At 44.0% G+C, this 22,252-nt stretch overlaps 1 protein-coding gene across 2 annotated transcripts in view; it reads left to right on the forward strand.

Moving 5' to 3' along the window:
- The window catches only part of NKAIN3 (sodium/potassium transporting ATPase interacting 3), a 434,621-nt gene extending 412,702 nt beyond the window's left edge, over positions 1 to 21,919 (forward strand). For both annotated transcript variants that reach the window (XM_083187167.1, XM_083187166.1), the window contains exon 6: positions 21,454 to 21,919. In XM_083187167.1, coding sequence (XP_083043293.1) covers positions 21,454 to 21,467 — 14 coding nt within the window. In that variant the 3' untranslated portion in view covers positions 21,468 to 21,919. The remainder of the gene's footprint in view (positions 1 to 21,453) is intronic.
- Positions 21,920 to 22,252: the final 333 nt, after the last annotated feature.

Below are 22,252 nucleotides of genomic sequence, written 5' to 3' on the forward strand. Positions count from 1 at the left end.
CCCCCGCACTGACAGCGGGGACAACCGGCTTTCTCCGATGCCGCTAACAGCCTATGTAGCGATAATGTGATAATGGGCGATTTTGAAAGTGCGAAAAAATCTCATCCCATAGAATGTCACCCATACTGTATTATACTACAGCAAGAGGTGGCTGCTGGCACAGTTACAGTAGGAAGTTTGCATTACACAGATGCCATTATTTAATGATCTGCTTTTTCGGAGCTAGATGCAAATTAAGAAATTCATTGGTCCAGTAAAATAAAATCTTATGGTCTAGAAAGAAGCTGATGAACCATAACATATTTGTATACAGTTCTTCATTTTATGCCAGATGGCGTCAAATTGTGCTCACTGTTAGTACCCGGTGCTTGTCTCCAAATGTGCCACTAAAATTCTTCAGGAGTTTGTTTTTTTGTCATCAGAGCCAAAATTCTATCGTATTAAAAATTAAATAGAAATAATTCTTCTGCAGGTTGTCACATTAAACGCAAAGAAATTCGGAATAATTTTGCACTGGATAAGAAGAAAAGAATTAAAATTGTAAACTTCAATTCCGCTTGTAGCATAACACAATGTGTGTGTGTGTGTGTGTGTGTGTGTGTGTGTGTGTGTGTGCGTGTGTGTATGTATGTATACAGATATATAAAAGCAATATAAAAAAATTATATATATAAAAGTGGTACAACCCACACTTCTGTGTTTTCCCGGTTTTCTTGTCATAAAATGTTCCTTGGAATTTAATGGAACTGTAGGTGTATTGGCCTTTATTCTGGTTCAATCGCAAAGGCAAATTCCTTATCAAATGCACAAATCCATGTGCACTGCAGGGGGGGGGGGGGCAGATGTAACACGTGCAGAGAGATTTAGATTTGAGTGAGTTATTTTGTTTCTGTTTTCTGTTTCTGTGCACATGGTTTTGACCATTTGCAAAGGAATATGCCTTTGCGAGTGAACCAGAATAAGGGCCATTATCCATATGTATTAACAAGTCCGACAGGTTGCATGCCCGTTTGTAACAGGGTAAAAGCAGTGGTAGATTAGGGTCAGTGTTGATTAGTGACCAGTGTTTCTTAGCGGTCCATACTAAAGTATCACTTGCAGGTGAGAATTGATTAATCCAGACCATTTTGTTATCAATGGAACGCTTATCCCTTTTCTGGAACAGTTCACATATAACCTTTTGTTGTTCAGTAGTATGTGTGAGTATTTTATCAAAGGACTTGATGGTTATGTTGGATTGTTTTTTTTGCTTGAGGGACTGTGAAGAGCTTGCTGATGCAGAAATCACAGACATGCCCTTAGCCTTCAAATATTCTTTAAGACGGAGTTGAAGCAATAAAGGTCTATTTTACTTTGCAGAGGATCCAATTGGTTAGTGGGACAAATCCTAATCCGCATTTCGAAACAGACTCCTCGTCAGCAATCAGTGTATGTGGTGACTGGTTCCTTCATTCATATCACTGTTTGATACAAGATCTGCTGATCTCCAGAGTATTCTCTCTCCAAAGAAAATCTCCTATTTCTACGAGGTTTATATTGCGATCTTCTAGCAGCACTGGGTTGACTACTTGCCCAGTAATAGATCCGTTGGTCTTTCTAATCTTTAATAACCACGGAGAGTTTCTTACGCTTGAACTATATTAAATCTGCTCTGTATTTGTCTACCTGCTTTTGCAACTTAACTAGACAGTTGTCTGAGTCGGGTGTGGTATGACGGTCCGACAGGGGGGATTCTGATGTCAGGATACTGAACTTCGGTTCCCCTCTGTTGGGCAGTCATCTGGCACCCGTCTGATTCATCCTGTTTCAAGGCCTCAAGATGCAGCGTCTCGTAGGGCTTCAATTTGTCTTTGGTAATGTTTAATTCTCTTGTTGCCTCCACTGTAACGAGGAGAATTAAATCAAATTAAGCACTATTCAATATTGCAGCCCATTTTCTACAGAATGCAGGGTTGTTTCTCCTGATTGTGGATATGTTTTGGATCCTTAAGACCCTTGGGGTTTTCCTCTATCTGAAATACCCTGAAGATAAACCTCCACTTCATGTTCTACGATACAGATTTAGCCACGCTTGTTCATCTCGCTGGCGCACCATAGCTTCCTGTCTCGGCGCACCACTGGATGGGAATGGGATGCGTGTGAGGCGCTTGTGCCATACGTGGCCATTGCACGGGCGTGCATGTGAGACGCTCGCATATCCCCATCTCCGCAAACGGAACGCCAAGATGGAAAGCTATGCCGTTTATCACAGAGAATATATGCAGCCTAGCGAGCAAGTGTGAATCATGTCTTTGGTTGGCCATGCAGCACGGCTGACCGGAAGATATCGCATATTACTAACAAGAGCAGGCGATCGGCTGTACACACTTTGCCTGGAAACTACAAATCGCGACAATGTTATTTAAGGGTGTGCTCACCATGAAAACCTGTGTTACACCAATCAACCATCTCCCTAGCCCAGGCATGTCCAAACTTTGATCCTCCAGCTGTTGCGAAACTACAAGTCCCATCATGCCTTGCCACAGTTTTGCTATTAGGGATTGCTAAAACTATGGCAAGGCATGCTGGGATGTGTAGTTTCAATACAGCTGGAGGGCCATAGTTTGGACATGCCTGCCCTAGCCCATATGCGTATTCGATGGCCAGATCCAACACGTGTTTTGGGGAAATACAATGTGTTCTGGTAAAAGCTGCACTGGCTGGGAATGGTGGCCATGTTCATAGTCTCGGAATTTTTGCAAAAGTTACTCATTTGCATAATTCTAAACATATTAGATTGATAGGAAGCCCATGATCATTCTTCATAACGTGAAACAATATTGCTTTATGACTATACAGAAATTATTCGAATAGCAGTAAAGTAACCTTAAATCATATTCCAGACCCTATTATCTCTAGCAATTATACTACTTCTGCTGGCATGTAAGAAAATACTATTATAAGAATACTGATTTATTATGAACATTAGATGTGTCTCCTAAAACACAGTGGCTATGAAAAATTAACCCTGTTTGATCTTTTGTCACATTTTCCTTACATCATAAAACTGATTTGGATTTATTTGTACATTCTTACCACTGTTCTGTTACTTTGGGATGTGTCAATAAAAAGTATATATTTTCTAAATGATCTAGTTTTCCTAATTATAATTGTTTCTATAAAAAAGCTTTAATTGGCTATTAAATCAGCCTAATGATGAGGTTCTTGCAGAAGACATTGGTAAGTCGGCAAAGTTGTCATCGCTGTCAGTGAGTAAACTTGTAGATAGAGAAAGGACTGACAGGTGCTGTATTAACTGATGCAATGCATACTGATGCTGTATATACACTAATGTGAGTCTGTCATCACCTGGATCTGTAATTTTCCATCTCCTAGTAGTCAATCAGTTATACTGGGATGAGGTGAGGAACATATCCATGACTAGACTTTTTGGTGCCCTGTGACAGAAAAAGAATTGGAACACCACTCCCTATAAATGTACTGTATGTGTATATAGATACAGACATACATACATACCCCCCCCACCTGCACCAATCCCCCCACCCGGCGCCAGTGGCCAGGCGTGCACAATACAAAGTGCAGCCTGCAGAGCGCCGAGCCTAGGATACAGAGGGGCTCGGCGCTCTGCAGGCTACACTGTGCAGTGAGTGCTCCGAGCCCCGAGTCATGAGTCCCGGAGGGAGAAGATGCTGCTCCGCCGCCACCGCTGGTAAGTAATAGTAATTGGGGGGGGCAGGGTGCCGGCAAGCGAGGGGGGTGCCGGCGTGCGCGAGGAGGGGGGGCTGAAGGTCAGTCCCGGGCCCCAACATTACTAGTGGCGGCCCTGATCATCCACATTCTCTTGAGAGGCAGGGCATGGACATGACATTTTCCTTTAGAATATTATGGTATAATTCAGAATTCATTGTCAAATCAATGATGGCATGTCGTCCTGGGCCATATGCAGCAAAACAGGCCCAAGTCATGATACCACCACCGCCACCACCACTGTGTTTCACAGATCGTATGAGGTTTTTTATTCTGGAATGCTGTGTTTCCCAAACATTATGCTTCCCACTTAAACCCAAAAGCTCCAAAATATCCCCCAACCCAACCTCTCCTCTCTTCTCAAGATCTACGTCTCTCATGCACACTCATTACTATTTCCATGTACGATGGCAGGACTTTCTTCGGACTGCACCAACTCTGTGGACTGCCCTATTGTAAGCAATAAGGGCCTGATTCTGGTTCACTTGCAAAAGCAAATTCTCTCTTTAATGGACAAAACCATGTGCACTGCAGTTGGGGAAGATGTAACATGTGCAGAGAGAGTTATCTAACTCTCTCTGCACATGTTACATCTGCCCCACCTGCAGTGCACGTGGTGTCCATTAGAGAGAGAATTTGCTTTTGCGAGTGAACCAGAATCAGACCCTAAGACTCCTACCTACTGTAGTTCCAAACCTTCAAGTGCAGGGGCAAACGCAGGATTTTCAGAAGGGGGTTTCCAGAGGGGCGGAGCAAAGCACAGAGATGGACACTTAGGTGACCCAGTATATGCCGGGTCAGTTAAAGTATTATAGATAGACCAAGTGTATATAAATAATATATATATATATAAATATATATACATAACAGCAGAGTAGACCCCTGGGCATAGCAATGTATTGGGGCCCCTACCTATCCTCCAGCAGTAGGGGTGCTATGAGCGGAAGCTTTGATGTCCCGCGGGTGGTAGGGGTATTATATCAACCGATCAGCATGTAGGGCTCAGTAATTTCCACTAATTACCCCTTTACTGCACAGATGGTGGGAGATGAGGTGGGAGAAGGGGGCATTGGTCTGAATGAAGGGGTCCCAATACATAACTTTCAGGGTGGTAGAGGATGTTTAATACGCAGAGGAGGGGTGTATAGTGGAGTGGGCTTATTATTCATCATTTTCTGGTGGGAGGACAGCTTGCTTGACTGCAGATATCTCCAGTTCCAGGAACTAGATTTCTTAGCTTTTAATGGAATTAAAAACTAGATAATCCCACCTACCAAATGGTATTGGGGACTAGGGGATCAGATATCAGGAGGCAGAGCAATCCGCCAACGAGTATATAAAACTACATACCAGGTGTGTGGATCTGGAGCAGTAACCAGCTGCTGGAAGGCTGATATCTCTGGTTCTGGGAAGAGTAGAGACAAGCTACTAGTGTCCATCAAGGGGGGAGAGTCCCAACTTTTGGAATATACCCTCAGAAAAACTCTAAGTCAGACAGAAACTGAAATATCTGACTGGGGAGAGCAATTAACAAGCTTAGGTGGGGACCACTGCTTTGAAGTCAGATATCTCCGGTTCCCCAGGGCCGATGTCACAAGTTTACTGGAATCCCTGCCTATTCAGCTCGGGAATTGGCTAGACCTAACGCAGAGGTGTGGAGTCTAACCGTGCCGAGGGTTTTCTGCCAGTGACCTCTCCAATTGGGATTTGGGCTTCTGCGGCACTCGACACGTCGGTCACGGTCCTCTGGTTAGGTTTCCCTTTATGAGCTGGAGGCTGGGAGGTAGATGATATGGAGAAGCGGACGTCTAGCCGGGTCGGTATTTATACGGTCAGTTAGGAGCCCAGGGGAGAGGCAAAGAAGGTCCAAGACAAGCCGGGTCATACACGGGAGACACTGGTTGCGGTACACTGGGATGAGACGGGAGGATAGTCGAGAGCAAGCCGGGGTCATACACGGAGAAGTCACAAGCGGAGTACAAGGGGTTAAGCGGGAGAATCGTCAGTAACAAGCCGGATCAAATGATAGCAATAGAGACAAGCACTAAGGCACAGTAACGCTGGAGTAGGTGTGAGCCTATACTCTGGCAGAGTTCCCCTGCCAGAGACTTCCTTTTATCCCCTGCAGGCTGCTGCTTATTTCCTGCCTGTGCCTTTAAATCTTAGAACGTGCGGCGCGCGCGCCCCTAGTGAGCGCGCGCCCGCATACCCGGAAGCCTGGACACACGCTGCTGAAGCTCCGACGGAGGGAGACTCCAGCAGCCTGCTGACTTGCCGGCTACCGCCCGTGTCAGCACGGAGACACCCAGGCTGAACTCCCCGCTGCTTGAAGGAGTCAGCCTGCCGCCCGCCATGCCCAGCCTGCCGTCCACCCCGCCTGACCTGCGGCCCGCAGAACGCACGTCCCCGGACCCGGTAAGAGACTCCCGCGGTCCGGGAGACTGTGACATTACCCCCCACCCTAGGGATGGGCACCGAACACCCTATGAAAGGTTTCCTGGGATATTTCTGATGAAACCTGCGGAGTAACTGCGGAGCGTGAATCTCAGAGGCCTTAACCCAGCAGCGCTCTTCAGGACCGAATCCTTTCCAGTCGATGAGGAACTGAACACGACCCCTGGAAATTCTTGAATCCAGAATCTGTTTTATCTCATATTCCTCCTGACCATCTACTAGGAGAGGCGTATGAGGCCGTTTGAGAGAAGAAAACTTATTGAGAATAAGTGGTTTCAGAAGTGACACATGAAAGACGTTGGGAATCCTAAGAGATCTGGGCAGTTTGAGCCTTACTGCTACTGGATTAATTACTTGAAGGACATAAAAGGGACCAATGAACTTTTGAGCTAACTTCATAGACGGGACTTTGAGCCTTAAATGTCTCGTGGAGAGCCATACCCTATCTCCGGGTTTAAATTGGGGAGCCGTTTTCCTTTTATAATTGGCAAAACGTCTGTAGCGATCAGAGGTTTTAGTAAGGTTTCTTCTCACCTCAGACCAAATATTCAAAAACTTTTCAACAGTGTGTTGGACAGCTGGCAGAGTACTGGAAGATTTGAAAAACATTTCTGGAAGATTAGGATGGAATCCATTTTGAATGAAGAATGGAGACTGACCGGTGGACTCGTGGTAAAGATTGTTGTGGGCAAATTCTGCCCAAGGAAGCAAAGACGCCCAATCATCTTGATTGGCTGACACATACATCCTTAAAAACTTTTCGAGGTCTTGGTTAACCCTTTCGGTCTGCCCATTGCTCTGGGGATGGTAAGCCGAAGAGAAGTTGAGTTTGATATTAAAAGAAGAACATAAAGCTCGCCAAAACTTGGAAGTGAATTGGACTCCTCTATCAGACACTATACTTTGAGGAAATCCATGCAGTCTAAAGATATTTTTTATAAAACTCTCGGCCAGCTGAGAAGCAGATGGGAGACCCTTGAGGGGAATGAAGTGAGCCGCCTTGGAAAAACGATCCACCACCACCCAGACAGTATTAAAACCTTGGCTAACAGGGAGTTCAGTGATGAAATCCATCGAAATATCAACCCAGGGGTGAGTTGGGACTGGAAGGGGCTGAAGTAAGCCAACTGGAGCTTGTGGTATGGACTTGTGTTGAGCACATGTATCGCAAGCAGCTACAAAGTTCTTGACGTCTGTTTTGACTGAGGGCCACCAGTAACTACGACAAATGATTTCTGTAGTCTTCTTGACACCTGCGTGTCCGGTGAAGTGAGAGGAGTGGAACCAATTCAGCAGTTTGGTTCGGGACTTTAATGGCACAAACGTCTTCCCTACGGGGACTTTAATCTTTTTGGAGGATGCAATGAAACAAGAAGACTTTAAAATGGGCTTCTGGTCATCTAACTCCTCTGAGGCAGCTGGCCCAAATACTCGCGAAAGTGCATCTGCCTTGATGTTCTTGTCTCCTGGGCGATAAGTTAGCACCAGATCGAATCGGTCAAAAAATAAGGACCATCGAGCCTGTCTATAATTTAGGCAATGAGCCGTCTTGAGGTACATTAGGTTTCTGTGATCAGTATAGACTGTTACTGGGAATTTTGCGCCCTCCAATATATGACGCCATTCCTGTAAGGCCAACTTAATAGCTAACAGCTCCTTGTCCCCTACAGCATAATTTCTTTCTGCAGGTTGAAATTTCTTGGAGAAGAAACCACAGGCGTACCATTTGTTAGCCTCATCTTTTTGGGAAAGGACTGCCCCTACCCCTACTGAAGATGCATCTACCTCCACGAAGAAGGTTTTGTCAGGGTTAGGCTGCCTTAAAATGGGTGCGGAAAGAAAGAGGTGCTTGAGTAATGAAAAGGCTCGCTTAGCCTCAGCAGACCACTCTTTGGTATTCTCGCCTTTGCGAGTGAGCTTGGTTATAGGAGCTACTACAGAAGAATAACCCTTTATGAACTGTCTGTAGAAGTTGCAAAAACCCAAAAAACGTTGAATGGATTTAACCCTACTGGTTGTGGCCAGTCAGAGATTGCAGACAACTTCTTTGGGTCCATCCGTAATTCTGACCCAGTAACAATGAACCCCAAGAATGGCATCTCCTGTTGTTCGAATGAGCATTTCTCTAGTTTGCAGTACAACCGGTGCTTACGAAGACGATTCAGAACCTCTTGAACATGCTGCTGATGTACATGAAGGTTTCTTGAAAAAATTAAGATGTCGTCCAGGTAGACAATTACAAATCTGTTCAACAGATCTTGGAAGATATGGTTCATGTATCTTTGGAAAACTGCCGGAGCGTTGCTCAAGCCGAACGGCATCACCAAATACTCAAAGTGTCCATCTCGCGTATTGAAGGCTGTCTTCCACTCATCTCCTGGCCTAATTCGGATCAAATTATATGCCCCACGGAGATCCAGTTTTGTGAAAAAATGAGCCCCTTTGATCCTGTCAAAGAGTTCGGAGATGAGGGGGAGGGGAAAACGATCCTTCACCGTGATGGCATTGAGACCCCTATAATCAATACAGGGCCTGAGACCCCCGTCTTTTTTCTTTACAAAGAACAGCCCCGCTCCCGCTGGTGATTTAGATTCTCTGATAAAACCCCGCTCCAGATTATCCTTAATATACTCGGAAACTGACTGAGACTCTGCCATGGACAATGGAAACACTCGACCCCGAGGAGGACATTTCCCAGGAACTAAATCTATGGCACAATCCCAAATTCTATGGGCTGGTAGCTTCTCTGCTTCCTTCTTGCTGAACACATCCGCGAAGGCTTGGTAAGCGATTGGAAGCTTGGGGCTGGTTCCCAGTTTAGAGGAGGATATAGTACATGAATGACGTTTCACCTGTTCAAGGCATCGCCCCTGACACTCCTGCCCCCATGCCAATACTTGAGGATGCTTCCAGTCCAGGACAGGTGAATGCAACTGTAGCCATGGCAATCCCAAAATTACAGGGTTCTCTGCTGATGGAAGCACGAAGAAGGGAATGGACTCTTTATGGAGGATCCCTACTCTCATCTGTACAGCGGCAGTATTGGAACAGATGTTTGAAAAGGGCAATCTATTACCATCTACTCCGATGATGTGTAGAGGATTCTTCAGTCCATGACACAGAACTCCTAAGCGCTTGGCAGTATCTGCTGTGATGAAATTACCATCTGCGCCGGAATCTAGAAATGCTTTGAGAATCAAGGAAGAGTTTTTATAAGTTAGGGTTACGTCGATGGTGAACCCAATTGCGGATACTTGAGAAGAGGTATACGATAATGTGCCTAACCTGACCCCCTTATAATCAGTTAGGCCTTGTCGTTTCCCGGACGCTTAGAACAAGCGGAGAGGAGATGACCTGACTCCCCACAGTACAGACACAGTCGATTCTTGAATCTTCGCTCCCTTTCTGCGAAAGGAAGGCGAGCTTTCCCAATCTGCATGGGTTCCTCTGACTGCTGACTTGCCCCGGAGGCTGATGCCGATGGTGAGCTAGTTGGAGGAATAAATCGAGGTGCCAACTTGAAACTGTACTTCCGGGACTGTTCCCTCTCCTTGTCCCTCTCTTGGTAACGGAGGTCAACCCGTGTACATAAGGAAATAAGGTCGTCCAAAGAAGTCGACGGCTCTCGACCTGCCAACTCATCCTTAATTTTCTCGGATAGCCCCTGTGTGAAGGTGGCCATCAGGGCTTCCTCGTTCCACCCCAGCTCGGATGCGAGGGTCCTGAACTGAACTGTGTATTGACCCACAGTCTGGGTTCCCTGTCTCAGCCGAAGAATGTCTGAGGCGGCGGACGTCACCCGGCCTGGTTCATCAAACACCTTACGGAACTCGGTGATGAATTCAGTGATGCTATTAATCACCGCGTGATCCTTCTCCCAGAGTGGAGAGGCCCAGGACAGAGCTTGACCCGACAGTAGTGAAATCATGTAGGCTACCTTCGCTCTATCCGACAGGAAGGATGCTGCCTGTATCTCAAACTGGATAAGGCACTGATTCAGAAACCCCCGACACTCCTTAGGATTCCCATCGAATTTAGCTGGGTTCGGAATGCGAAGTGAGGGAGCACTTGCTGCGACCACCGGGGGAAGTGGTGCCGGAGGCGGTGGAGTAGGAGGAGCTTCAATTCGTTGCATCAGGGTCTGCAGACATTGCATGATCTGTGCCTGATCCTGTTCCTGCTTGTTCACTCTGGTTAGCAGGTGCTCCAGGAGCTCCTTTGGAGACGGACCGGCCGCTGGATCCATATTTATGGCCAGAGTATTCTGTCACAAGTTTACTGGAATCCCTGCCTATTCAGCTCGGGAATTGGCTAGACCTAACGCAGAGGTGTGGAGTCTAACCGTGCCGAGGGTTTTCTGCCAGTGACCTCTCCAATTGGGATTTGGGCTTCTGCGGCACTCGACACGTCGGTCACGGTCCTCTGGTTAGGTTTCCCTTTATGAGCTGGAGGCTGGGAGGTAGATGATATGGAGCAGCGGACGTCTAGCCGGGTCGGTATTTATACGGTCAGTTAGGAGCCCAGGGGAGAGGCAAAGAAGGTCCAAGACAAGCCGGGTCATACACGGGAGACACTGGTTGCGGTACACTGGGATGAGATGGGAGGATAGTCGAGAGCAAGCCGGGGTCATACACAGAGAAGTCACAAGCGGAGTACAAGGGGTTAAGCGGGAGAATCGTCAGTAACAAGCCAGATCAAATGATAGTAATAGAGACAAGCACTAAGGCACAGTAACGCTGGAGTAGGTGTGAGCCTATACTCTGGCAGAGTTCCCCTGCCAGAGACTTCCTTTTATCCCCTACAGGCTGCTGCTTATTTCCTGCCTGTGCCTTTAAATCTTAGAACGTGCGGCGCGCGCGCCCCTAGTGAGCGCGCGCCCGCATACCCGGAAGCCTGGACACACGCTGCTGAAGCTCCGACGGAGGGAGACTCCAGCAGCCTGCTGACTTGCCGGCTACCGCCCGTGTCAGCACGGAGACACCCAGGCTGAACTCCCCGCTGCTTGGAGGAGTCAGCCTGCCGCCCGTCATGCCCAGCCTGCCGTCCACCCCGCCTGACCTGCCGCCCGCAGAACGCACGTCCCCGGACCCGGTAAGAGACTCCCGCGGTCCGGGAGACTGTGACAGCCGATTTTTAAAATTCTTGTACCCATGGAAAGAGGAGACCCTCAGCTTTCAGACTAGGTCCCTCAGATTCCTGGGGGGGTTTCTGGGTAATCAGAGACCCCCCCTGCGTGCACTACTGTTCCCTGAAAACTCACTCAACCTTCATAAGCTTTCCTATTCAATTATATCCCCACTATACAGTCCACACATATCCTTCACAAATCTTCTCTTTATTCACTTTCCCTTTCTTCTGACTCATTGCTGTGATGTGATATCAAGCAGCCAACCTAGAACCCTTGCAATCCGATGGACAACTATGCAATAGATATCCCCTATCATTATGTATCAATGCCTAGTTCCCTATAGATTGTAAGCTTGTGAGCAGGGCCTTCCTACCTCTTTTACTGTTTGTTATTACTCAGTTTTGTGTGTCCAATTGTAAAGTGCAACTGAATCTGCTGCGCTATATATGAGACTTTGCACCAATACCATATACAGTATTGTGGCGGTTCCAGATGGCCGTTTGGCCTGGGCTTCGTCAGTGTCTTTAGCAAACTGCAGATGGACAGTAATGTTCTTTGTGAGAAAGGCTTCCAGTTTCTTAGTGGTTACCTAAGGTTGTTTTGTGAAATATTAGACACCTTGCTCTTGGTGTGTCTTTTGCTGGTCAACCACTCCAGGGGAGGGTAATCATTTTCTGGATTTTTCTTCATTTGTACACAATCTGTTCATTGGTGGAGTCCAAACTGTTCGCAGATGGTTTTATAATGTTTTCCAGCCTGATGAGCAGAAACAACTCTTCTTCTGAGCTCCTCAGATGTCTCCTTTGTTCAGTAATGCAGATGCTGCCAAGCCAGAAAGTAAAGTGACCGCCATAGCAATGGCTGGATCAGAGCCCCTGTACCTGGGTCCTTATTGTCACAATAAGCTGCAGTAACAAATTATTATTATTGTTGCTGTCACAATAATGACTGATACCGCTTTTATACTGCCAAAACTTTTAAAAAAAACTGTATTTTTAAACGGTATTTAAAACGGGTCTGAGCCTTCACATTGCAGTAGATTACCGTTTTAAATACTGTTTAAGTACCATTCACATCAGTCAACCCGTTTAATCCCCTGAACACGTTTCAAGGCAGAATGCAGGGGACAGCCTATCACAGGTCTGTAGTCTGTTGATTTTACTAAATACCGTTTCAGAGCCATTCTCACTGCATAAAAAACGGCTCTGAAACGTGATTTTTAAACGTTTTGAAATACCGGTTATCTTTAACCGGTAAATGAACTCTGGCACTTTCCCACTGCAGCCTTAAACGTTTAGAAATGGGGAAAAAACGGCAATATACCGTAAAGTGCGGTGTGAAAGGGGTATAAATATGCCCCTATATGTGGCAGCAGTGTATCAAAAATACTTAAAATGTATGGAATGTGCTTTTATTTTGTACTGTACAAAATATAATGTATAGATCTAGATAAAGTTTGTAGCTTGTAACCCATATTGCAGCTGTAATACATTGGCAATATGTAATAGATATTTGACCAGATGCACTAAGCTTCAAACGTGATAAAATGGAGAGTGATAAACAGACAGCCAATCAGCTCCTACCTGCAATGACACAGACTGTGTTTAAAAAAATGAAACAAAGTATAAAAATGGGTTTCAGACTAATATATCATGCGCTATAAGCAGCTTTGGATACTAATTTCAAAAATTTAAGAACAACTCAAAAATATAGGAAAAAAGCATGGTGCAATATATTTTAATAATAAAATGTATAAAACAATAGACAGCATCCAGGGACGCCTGTTTTGGTTTTACATTATCTGCTTATTTTGTCTGCATTTGTTGTAGGCAAAATTACATGGTGAGAGTCCTCTGATTCATATCCTGCTGTCTATTGTTTTATACATTTTATTATTCAAATATATTGCACCATGATGTTTTTGCTATCCTTTTGTGTGACCATATCTCTAATGCTGGGTACACACAAGGTCGATCCTGCTCGTGAGCGGGTCGTCATAGGAACGTACGACCTGCTCACAAGCTGACGGAACCGCCGACCGGAACAGAAAAAGCCCCTGATGTGATCGCGATCCGATCGCGACCCGCACCCACTACAATGGTCGTTTCTGAGATCCTACCTGCAGCAGGTAGGATCTCAGAAAAGACCTAACGACCCGCGGGGCCGCGCATCGGATCGGGATTGCATCAAAAGGGCAGTGAAATGGCCCAAAACAATCGGTCGAGATTGTATCTAAATTGGCTCATTTTTGGCCATATCGTCCTGGTGTGTACCCCACATAAGGAGGAGGAAGGAGGAATCAATTGGTGACAGATTATGTCCCTCAATTAAATGCATACGTCTACTTTCCTTGTAGACATATATTATTGGTACGAGTCATAACATTACGTTATTTCACTTTTGAAGTTTTAAAGTGTTACAGTATTACACTATTATATTTTTTTTTTCTTTTTGGGAGCTAATATCCTGAAAGAGAAAAACCTACTGCATCTAGCGCTTTGGGAATGTTCCTATATCAGTGTGGCATTGTGTGTTTAAAAAATTTCAGACAGCAGCTGATTGGCTGTTTTTTTTATCACTCTCTGTTTTATCACTTTTGAAGTTTAGTGCATCTGGCCCATTGGGAGGCTCTGAAAGACAGCTACATGCTTCTGGAATTAAATTGTCCAATAAATCAACAGTACTGTAGGTCCCTGCCATCACTGATATGACCCCGAAAGCTGCCAACTGCTTCCTAAGAGTTAAGTTAAAACAGCACAGAAATGACTTAGCATAGACCATGTGTGTGGCAGTAAGAGTGCACAATATGTACAATTGGACAACTGCCAAGCTATTTGTACCAGTGGTAGAAACAAGAATAAACACCATATGTCATATGCAATGCCTCATGGCAACTTCACAAGGCTATTCTCATCGCTTCCGCAACACCTGGATCCATGGTTATCCGAGCCAGCTGAGAACATCCATTATCCGGTAGTTCCTGTGACAGCATGCTGCTTTCTCAATGGCAACATTATTTCTGAAGGTCGTTTGTTTATCCCAACTGACGCCACATCCCTCTCCCATCCAGGTTGCGACAACAAAAGATAGAAAAGTACTTTGTCTGCATGATATCTCACAGTCATCTCTTTTTTTAAACTTTTTACTTTAAGCAAAGGATGGTTCCCTGGCATACCCACAGGAGATATGCAATTAGCATCATCTGATCTACAATCTCATATATCATTTCAGACATGTTCTCTATAAACTGTGGATGCTTCGCGTATTACTGACCATAACTGTTCTAATGGGAGTCTTCTGCATGGATGTTCTGGTTGCAGAATTTATAACAAGATTGCATTGTATTACGTCTAGCTACCACCAGAGGTGGATTTAGACATTATTGGGCCCTAAGAAAGATCCAGGTTTGGGGCCCTCAAACAATCCATAGCACTTAAGTTTGGCTGCTGGCGGCATCTAGTACCTTGGCGCATGGACAGTCTACCAGTAAATGATCAGCTGCGTGAACATCCGCATCTTGTACACATCTGATTCAGGTTCTAGGTGTTTTGGAAGTAGGCTTGATACCTGTGTCACATACAGTGGGTGAAACCATTTTGTGTGTCCAAATATTTTTTTATACTATGAAAGGGACTTGGGAGTGTGGTTTGGTCCATGTGATGTCAAGACGTCACGTGGTAGTAGCTCTTTATGGGGCTCCTTGGGTCCCACTGTGCCCTAGGTTGCCTTGTGGAAAATCCATCTACCATCACATTATTTTGCAGATGTTAATTCATTTGAATGCCCCAGTGTCAACATTTGCCACAAATGTACTTATGTTGCACGATTTCTACATATTAGTTCCTCTCATATGGCTGCTTTCCTCTGAGCACTGCAGTTTGGAGCAGGCATGTGTGAAAATGAATATATGCTTCAAGTTGAGAAGTTTGACCCATGCATAATGTAAGCAAAAGCTTTCAAATAGTTATTGCACCAGTGGTGTAACTATACATAATATGTTTCCCCACTGGAAAAACTTTCAGATGCCCCCAACCCTTCCCCCCACGGTACCTGCTCATTGTCAAGGGATTCCTCCGGTCTCTGACAGAATCTGTTGCATTTGACCCTATTGAAAATGTCCCTCCCAAAATGACCACCACCTTCTCTAGCATTCATAATAACTGCCTCCTATGATGTAGTGGACATTTTGGAAGGGACATTTTCAATGGGGCAATCCATGCAAAGGTAGCAATAGCTCTGTAGACAATATGGTGGAGTAGGCATCCTATACTTTCCACACTATAGAATTCCTTCTCTTCCTTTGTTGCACAGCTACACCATTTGTCTCCTAATGGACACTACTGTTTGGTATAATGGGACTAACAGATACTACTGTGCGGTGTGATGTAAACTGGTACTATGCCCACTATTATTATCTCCTTCTCTATATATATAGGTATATATAATACACAGATATTATATATAATACACAGATTATATATTTACTCAAGATGGGTTTTATTTCTGTCTGGGAGGCGGCTATCTACTCGAAGTCATCTTCAACTTTGCAGATCAGCGATCAAGTCTGAATCAGGCCTATTGGAATGTTAATTAGAAGCTGATTGACTGAAATTGGCAACTTCTCCAGTTGATACATTTCCCTCATGTTTTTTCACTCAAAAGGGAAAATATCCAGGGAAATATAGGGAAAAATATAGATTTACTGGTCATTGATTTTACTGTTTTTTTTGTAAAATATAGGCTTAGCAACTGCAAAGGGGAAAAGTTTTAATTGTACACAGCCAGGGTAATTAAATGAGGTTGGACAAACATGTATTGGTTAAAAACATCCAGGGGTACAACCAACAATCATAATCTGACCAAAAATAAATCAAAATACACAATTCAGATATAGGGATATAACAATTAGATCATACCCTCTAACCAAAGGATGAACTTAAAGGACATACGTTTTTTTTTTCAGCCTAAACTACTGTGTAACTACAGTATGTTCATTTATCAGTTACTTTTCAATGATTTCTCGGTGTCACTGAAATTTAAAAGAGCAGTGCTGCAGATCCTGTCAGCTGGAAATGGCGGCATGCCCCGCAGTGCTGGCATCTGTAGGGTTCCATGTCTTCTCACAGTTATAACGATAAAGCATTCAGATTGATGTCTCCCTACTTGATTCAGGCATAGGTAGGAGAACTGAAATCATAAAGCTTCATAGAAACATAGAAACATAGAATTTGACGGCAGATAAGAACCATTTGGCCCATCTAGTCTGCCCCTTTTTTTACCCTTCAGGTAAACTCAACCCTTTTTAATCCTTATTTCTTTGTAAGGATATTCATATGCCTATCCCAAGCATGTTTAAATTGTTCTACTGTCTTAGCCTTCATCCCTCAGAATAATGATGATTAATTGTTCCAGGCATAAGTGCTGTTACATGTTAATGTTATAAGGTAGGAAACATTTAGCTTTTTAGAAATATTGCAATTGGTAAAACAAACTATTGCATCATATACTACAGTGATGGATATTTATGGGTTGTTATTTCTTGGAGAAGGAATGCCGCCTTCCTAAGACTGTGGATCGAGTAAGTTTTTTGTTAAGTAAATTATTGTCCTTATTTGGCAGGCATATCTTATGCACAGAAGAAGCTGGTTCCAATCACTAGAATAATGATAGATGGAAATATGAGAATGTCTGATCTGGTGCATCCTGCTCTGAATTAAACCAGATGGAGCTCAAGGGGTGGGGCTTACTACTACAGTGGGGAAGATCTAAACCAGATAGAGCTCAGGAGGTGGGGCTTACCACTACAGTGGGGAAGAACTAAAGTAGATGGAGCTCAGGTGGCGGGGCTTACCACTACAGTGGGGAAGATCTAAACCAGATAGAGCTCAGGAGGTGGGGCTTACCACTACAGTGGGGAAGAACTAAAGTAGATGGAGCTCAGGTGGCGGGGCTTACCACTACAGTGGGGAAGAACTAACCAGATAGAGCTCAGGTGGTGGGGTTTACCACTATAGTGGGAAAGAAGTAACCAGATGAGCTCAGGGGTGGGGCTTACCACTACAGTGGGAAAGAACTAACCAGATGGAGCTCAGGGGTGGGGCTTACCACTACAGTGGGGAAGAACTAACCAGATGGAGCTCAGGGAGTGAGGCTTACCACTACAGTGGGGAAGAATGAGAGCTTGAAAGTAGGAAACTTTACCATCTTCATAGAAAACTGACTTGCCAACTACGCTCACTCCCCATAGGAATGAGTCCAGATTGCAAGTATGGAGCTTTTTTAGATCACTCTGCCATTTTGTTCCCTCTAACGAAAAGCCAAGCATACATGAACCCTTGCATACTAGCACTGCTAAAGTAGCAGTGATATGGATTGCTGGGAAAGCTGATGGTAGGATCTCCTCATCAGAGCAATGTTGAAATGCTCCGGTGAGTATCTACTCGTATTGAGTTGGATACATAATTATTGTTGGACACCCAACCCAAAGTAATGAATATGAGGTTGGACTATAATAGTTGTATTTGTTATGTTCTATTTTATGCGCATATTGAATACAAACAAATATTGTGAGAGGACTAGCCACAGTGGTTAAAGGAGGTTCCTTGGAGTCTTCATAGATTTACATAGATTTGTTGAGTATCCCCCATAAACTTTCATTATAGTTGCGCTGTTATTTTTCAATAATTTGTTATTGTTTTTATGATGAATATTTTCCATACTCTGGGCCTGATTCAGAAGTGATCGCTGTTCAGAAAATTTGCAAATTGAGCAATTATTGAATGATTGGGCATATGTACAGCATGCATCATGTATGTGCGAGCCCAAATAGCAAAAGAAAATGCGTATGGATCGTATACGCATTGTGGACAGAGATTGACGGACAAGAAGTCGGCATGCGGACATGGAAACTTGCAGTTTTCTGGGTGTGTCGGAAAAACACAGGGGTGCCCAGGCATTTTAAGGAACGGCCTATGACGCTGGCCCAGTCAGCCTGTCTTAGTCGCAGATTTGTGGAAGGGCCAGAGCCACTTATATTTGCACAGACTAGAAAAACCATTCAGTGGTTCAGGAATTGCGTATGGATTTGTGAGTGGATAGCAATCTGTGATAGTTTTGCAATTTTCTCTCAAATTTCAATGGAGCAAGTTATCTTTCTGTCTGAGTGGCACCTACCTACTTGCAATCATCTGCAACTTTGCACAGTAGTGATTAGGTCCGAATAAGAAGGGGGTATGGAGACTGGGGACTCAAATGTAATTGTGCACTCTACAAAGTATTAGTTAGACCAGGGGCCGATTAAGCCTTCGGGGGGCCTGGGTCACCTTAGACAGGGGGCCCCCCTCCCACTTATCATTACTGGCTGCAAACTGCCTGTACGTTTCTCTGTAGGAGACCTCACAGGCTCAGTGCTGCCTCTGATTAAAAATCCTCCCATGACGAGGCCACTACTGCTGCTGTCATCCATGGGCCTGAGAAGCATGTTATGAGCTCCATCAATCAGAGCTTAGCACAGGCTTCTCAACCTCTGACCTCTTGTGAAAAGTCTCATGGGTCAACTCCCAGAAATGCACTGCCACTCCCCCCCCCCCTCTAATCCAGCCCAGGGTTAGACCACATCTAGAATACGGAGTACAATTCTGGGCCCTGCACTAGGACATCCTAGAATTGGGGAAAGTCCAAAGAAGAGCAACAAAGCTAATAAAGGGGTTGGAGAATTTAAGGTCTGAAGACAGATTGCACAAATTGTGATTATTTACGCTAGAAAAGAGATATTTAAGAAGAGACATGCTTAACATGTACAAATATATCAGGGGCCAATATAAGGAACTTTCAGGCAACCTTTTCATTTTGAGATAGGACTCTAGGACACGTGGGCATGAGTTTAGACTAGAGGAAAGAAGACTTTGTTCCCTTAGAACAGTGGTTCCCAACCCTGGTCCTAAAGTACCTCCAACAGTGAACGTTTTCCAGGTCACCCAGCAGGTGCACTCATTATTCATATACATTTTGAAAGATCCACAGGTGGAGCTAATTATGTCACTTGTGATTCTGTGTTGGGACCTAGAAAATGTGCACTGTTGGGGTTACTTGAGGACCAGGGTTGGGAACCACTGCCTTAGAAGGAAAAATATTTTTACTGTCAGTGCAGCCAAATTGTTGGAACTCTCTTCCTGGTGAGTCGGCAGACACAATAAATACATTTTAAAATAAGGTTGGACAAACATCTATTGGGTAGAAACATCCAGGGGTACAAATAACACTCATAATTTGTCTTTAAATAAATCAGAATACACAATGCATAAATAGGGATGTAGCAAATGGATCTAACCAAGGTTGAACTGGATGGACGCACGTCTTTAGTCGGCCTTAACTACTATCTAACTATGAATCCTGCCCTCTAACTTGTTATTTTTGTTTCAATGTAAGAAACTTCATAGGACAAGGTTAAGGGACTGAGCTGCTTTCCTTATGTCTCTTGCTACCATAGACTGTGGCTTACAGATATTTTCTATATAAAAGACTGGATTGCAAGCGGTTATTATAACTCCCCCACAGTTTTCATGCTGGAAGATGTATGTGGTACTACAGGCAAAACAAATTCCTGAAGTGAATCAATAAATCAGTAAAAGTCCTTCACAGCGTAATAACCTAAAACAAGCACATAAATCGAGCAAGCACTAACGGGAGTTATATCACGGCAATAATACTGTGTGGTGCGGATCACACATTAATAAGTCTATGCACAAAAACGTAATTACGAGCTAGTGGTTGTATCCTGTGTTGTGTACTCTGTTCAGCAGTATAAGCAACACTTGTCACAGTGATGTACCATAGAGTTTTCAAACAGCATAACCCAGAGCCACTAAGGGGTTTGTTTACTAATATGGGAGTTCTGTTTAAGATATGATGTTGCTATGGGCAACCAATCAGATTTTATCGATTATCTTCTAGAAGGTGCTAAATATATAAAAATTAGATTCTGATTGGACAACATCCCACCTTCAATAGTTCTCCCTTGTTAGTAAATGGGCCCCTAATATCGCTTTTCCACTGACATAAAAATTCCTGTTTTTTACAAATGAAAGTGATCTGGGATTTTTACCCGGGTACCAAGCAGGATTTAAACCCATGTAGCGAGCCATGGAAACTGCTCTAACCTAGGATTTTCGACCCGGACAGGGGAGGTTTGCCAATGCGCAGTTGTTTTCTGATGCCCGCTGGCCGACAATTCCCGCTGGCTGCCACTGCCCACACGCTGGTCCCCACCGATGCCCGCTGGCTGTCGATTCCTCCTGCTCTCTGGCCTCTGCTGCCCGTTGCTTACACACGGACCCTGTTGATGCCCACCGTACTCTTCAGATGCCCTTCATTTCCTGCTGATGCCAACCGATGCCTGCTGGTCCCCACCCACTGCCCTGCTTTCCCGGGTTTTCCCTTTGGTAGAAGCTGGGATAAAACCCGGGAACACAGTGCAGTGGAAACAGGGACCCCAGTGTGGAGCCCAGACAAAATCCTGCGTCAAACATTCTGGGTTTGACGGGGATTTTGGTTGATAATATTTTTCCCCATTTACAGTACTTCCAATTGCAATACCTGAATTACTTATCTGAATTTTTACCTCTATTACTTACTGTAAATCAGATCAATTTAACGCAACTGGAAATTAAATGTGCAAAACGGGAGCAGAATATTATCACAGGGTAATGGCGGCAGCTCTGCAATGATAAATATGATTAGATTCCATTTTAATTATAGTTTACATAACCAATGTGCCTGGATTCAAAGGTTTGGTGGGTGGAATATTCGAAAAATCTAAAAATCTCTGCTAAGTGGGTGGCTGCATATAACTGTCACAGTTTCCAGACCACTCAGCGTGTTCCAAGTCACCCAGCACTTGCACAAAGAAAGTTCAATTAATAGGCACATTCCAAGTCCTTATTTTGCATCTTTAACCCTTTGCAGTCCAAATTACTTTTCTTTTTGCAATTCAGTCTGTTTTTTTTTTTATTCAAAAATGGTCTACATTGAATGTTGAACAATGTCAATGCTCACAGCTAGGGCTGTTGAGCCTGACTAGACGTTGGACCTGAAAGGGTTAATATACTGTCTTTTCTTCCTCTCAGGTCGGCACAAATGACAAGAAAAGGAACCACATCTGATTGAGCGATATCACTGTACCGACCACTGAAGAATACACAACATGGAAGAATTGTCACCAATTTTTAATTGTGAATGGAAAACATTTATGCAGGACACGGAATTCTCAATGACAACCCCGTACTGTCTTTATCAGTGAATAATGTCTTTTTTTATGATTTCAGTCAACTGGACACTTGGAGACACTTGTACATTTTTTCCTATATATTCTTCTTTTTATAATATGTAGCATGAAACAACTGGATCTGTGGAAAGGTGGTGTTTTCAAGTACGGACGGCGGGTGTTTTTTTACTTCCACAAAACATACAGATACTGTACAATGTGAAACAAGCGTGTATTCAATTGAATATTCATTTTTGATTTTAGATGTGATGGAAGACTCACGCTTCCAGAATGTAAAATAAATAAAAACTGGTGTACTTGTATGATTACACAGATTACAGATGCGATCTTCTGTATGCTGGGTGCAGTGGTGCATATTATCTTTTACACAGGTTTATATATTGGTTTTTAATACTTACATAATTTGCCATCTGTGGAAAATGACTAGCTGTAGAAAATAAAAAAAAAACATAAAACACACCAAGCTCTTGTGTTTCTCTCAGTAATCGTAATAACGGATACTGTATACAGGGACAGGATGGATTAAGCCTTTGAGTGCCAAGTGAATTTGTCAAAATTGGTGGGAAAATTGCTGAGCAAACATTTTTATTTTTCATAATGACCTGTAATGTTTACCTTTTATATAGGAAATTTAATGCAAA

The sequence above is a fragment of the Crinia signifera genome, chromosome 5 (assembly GCF_055691185.1).
Source record: "Crinia signifera chromosome 5, ASM5569118v1, whole genome shotgun sequence".
Lineage (NCBI taxonomy): Eukaryota > Metazoa > Chordata > Amphibia > Anura > Myobatrachidae > Crinia > Crinia signifera.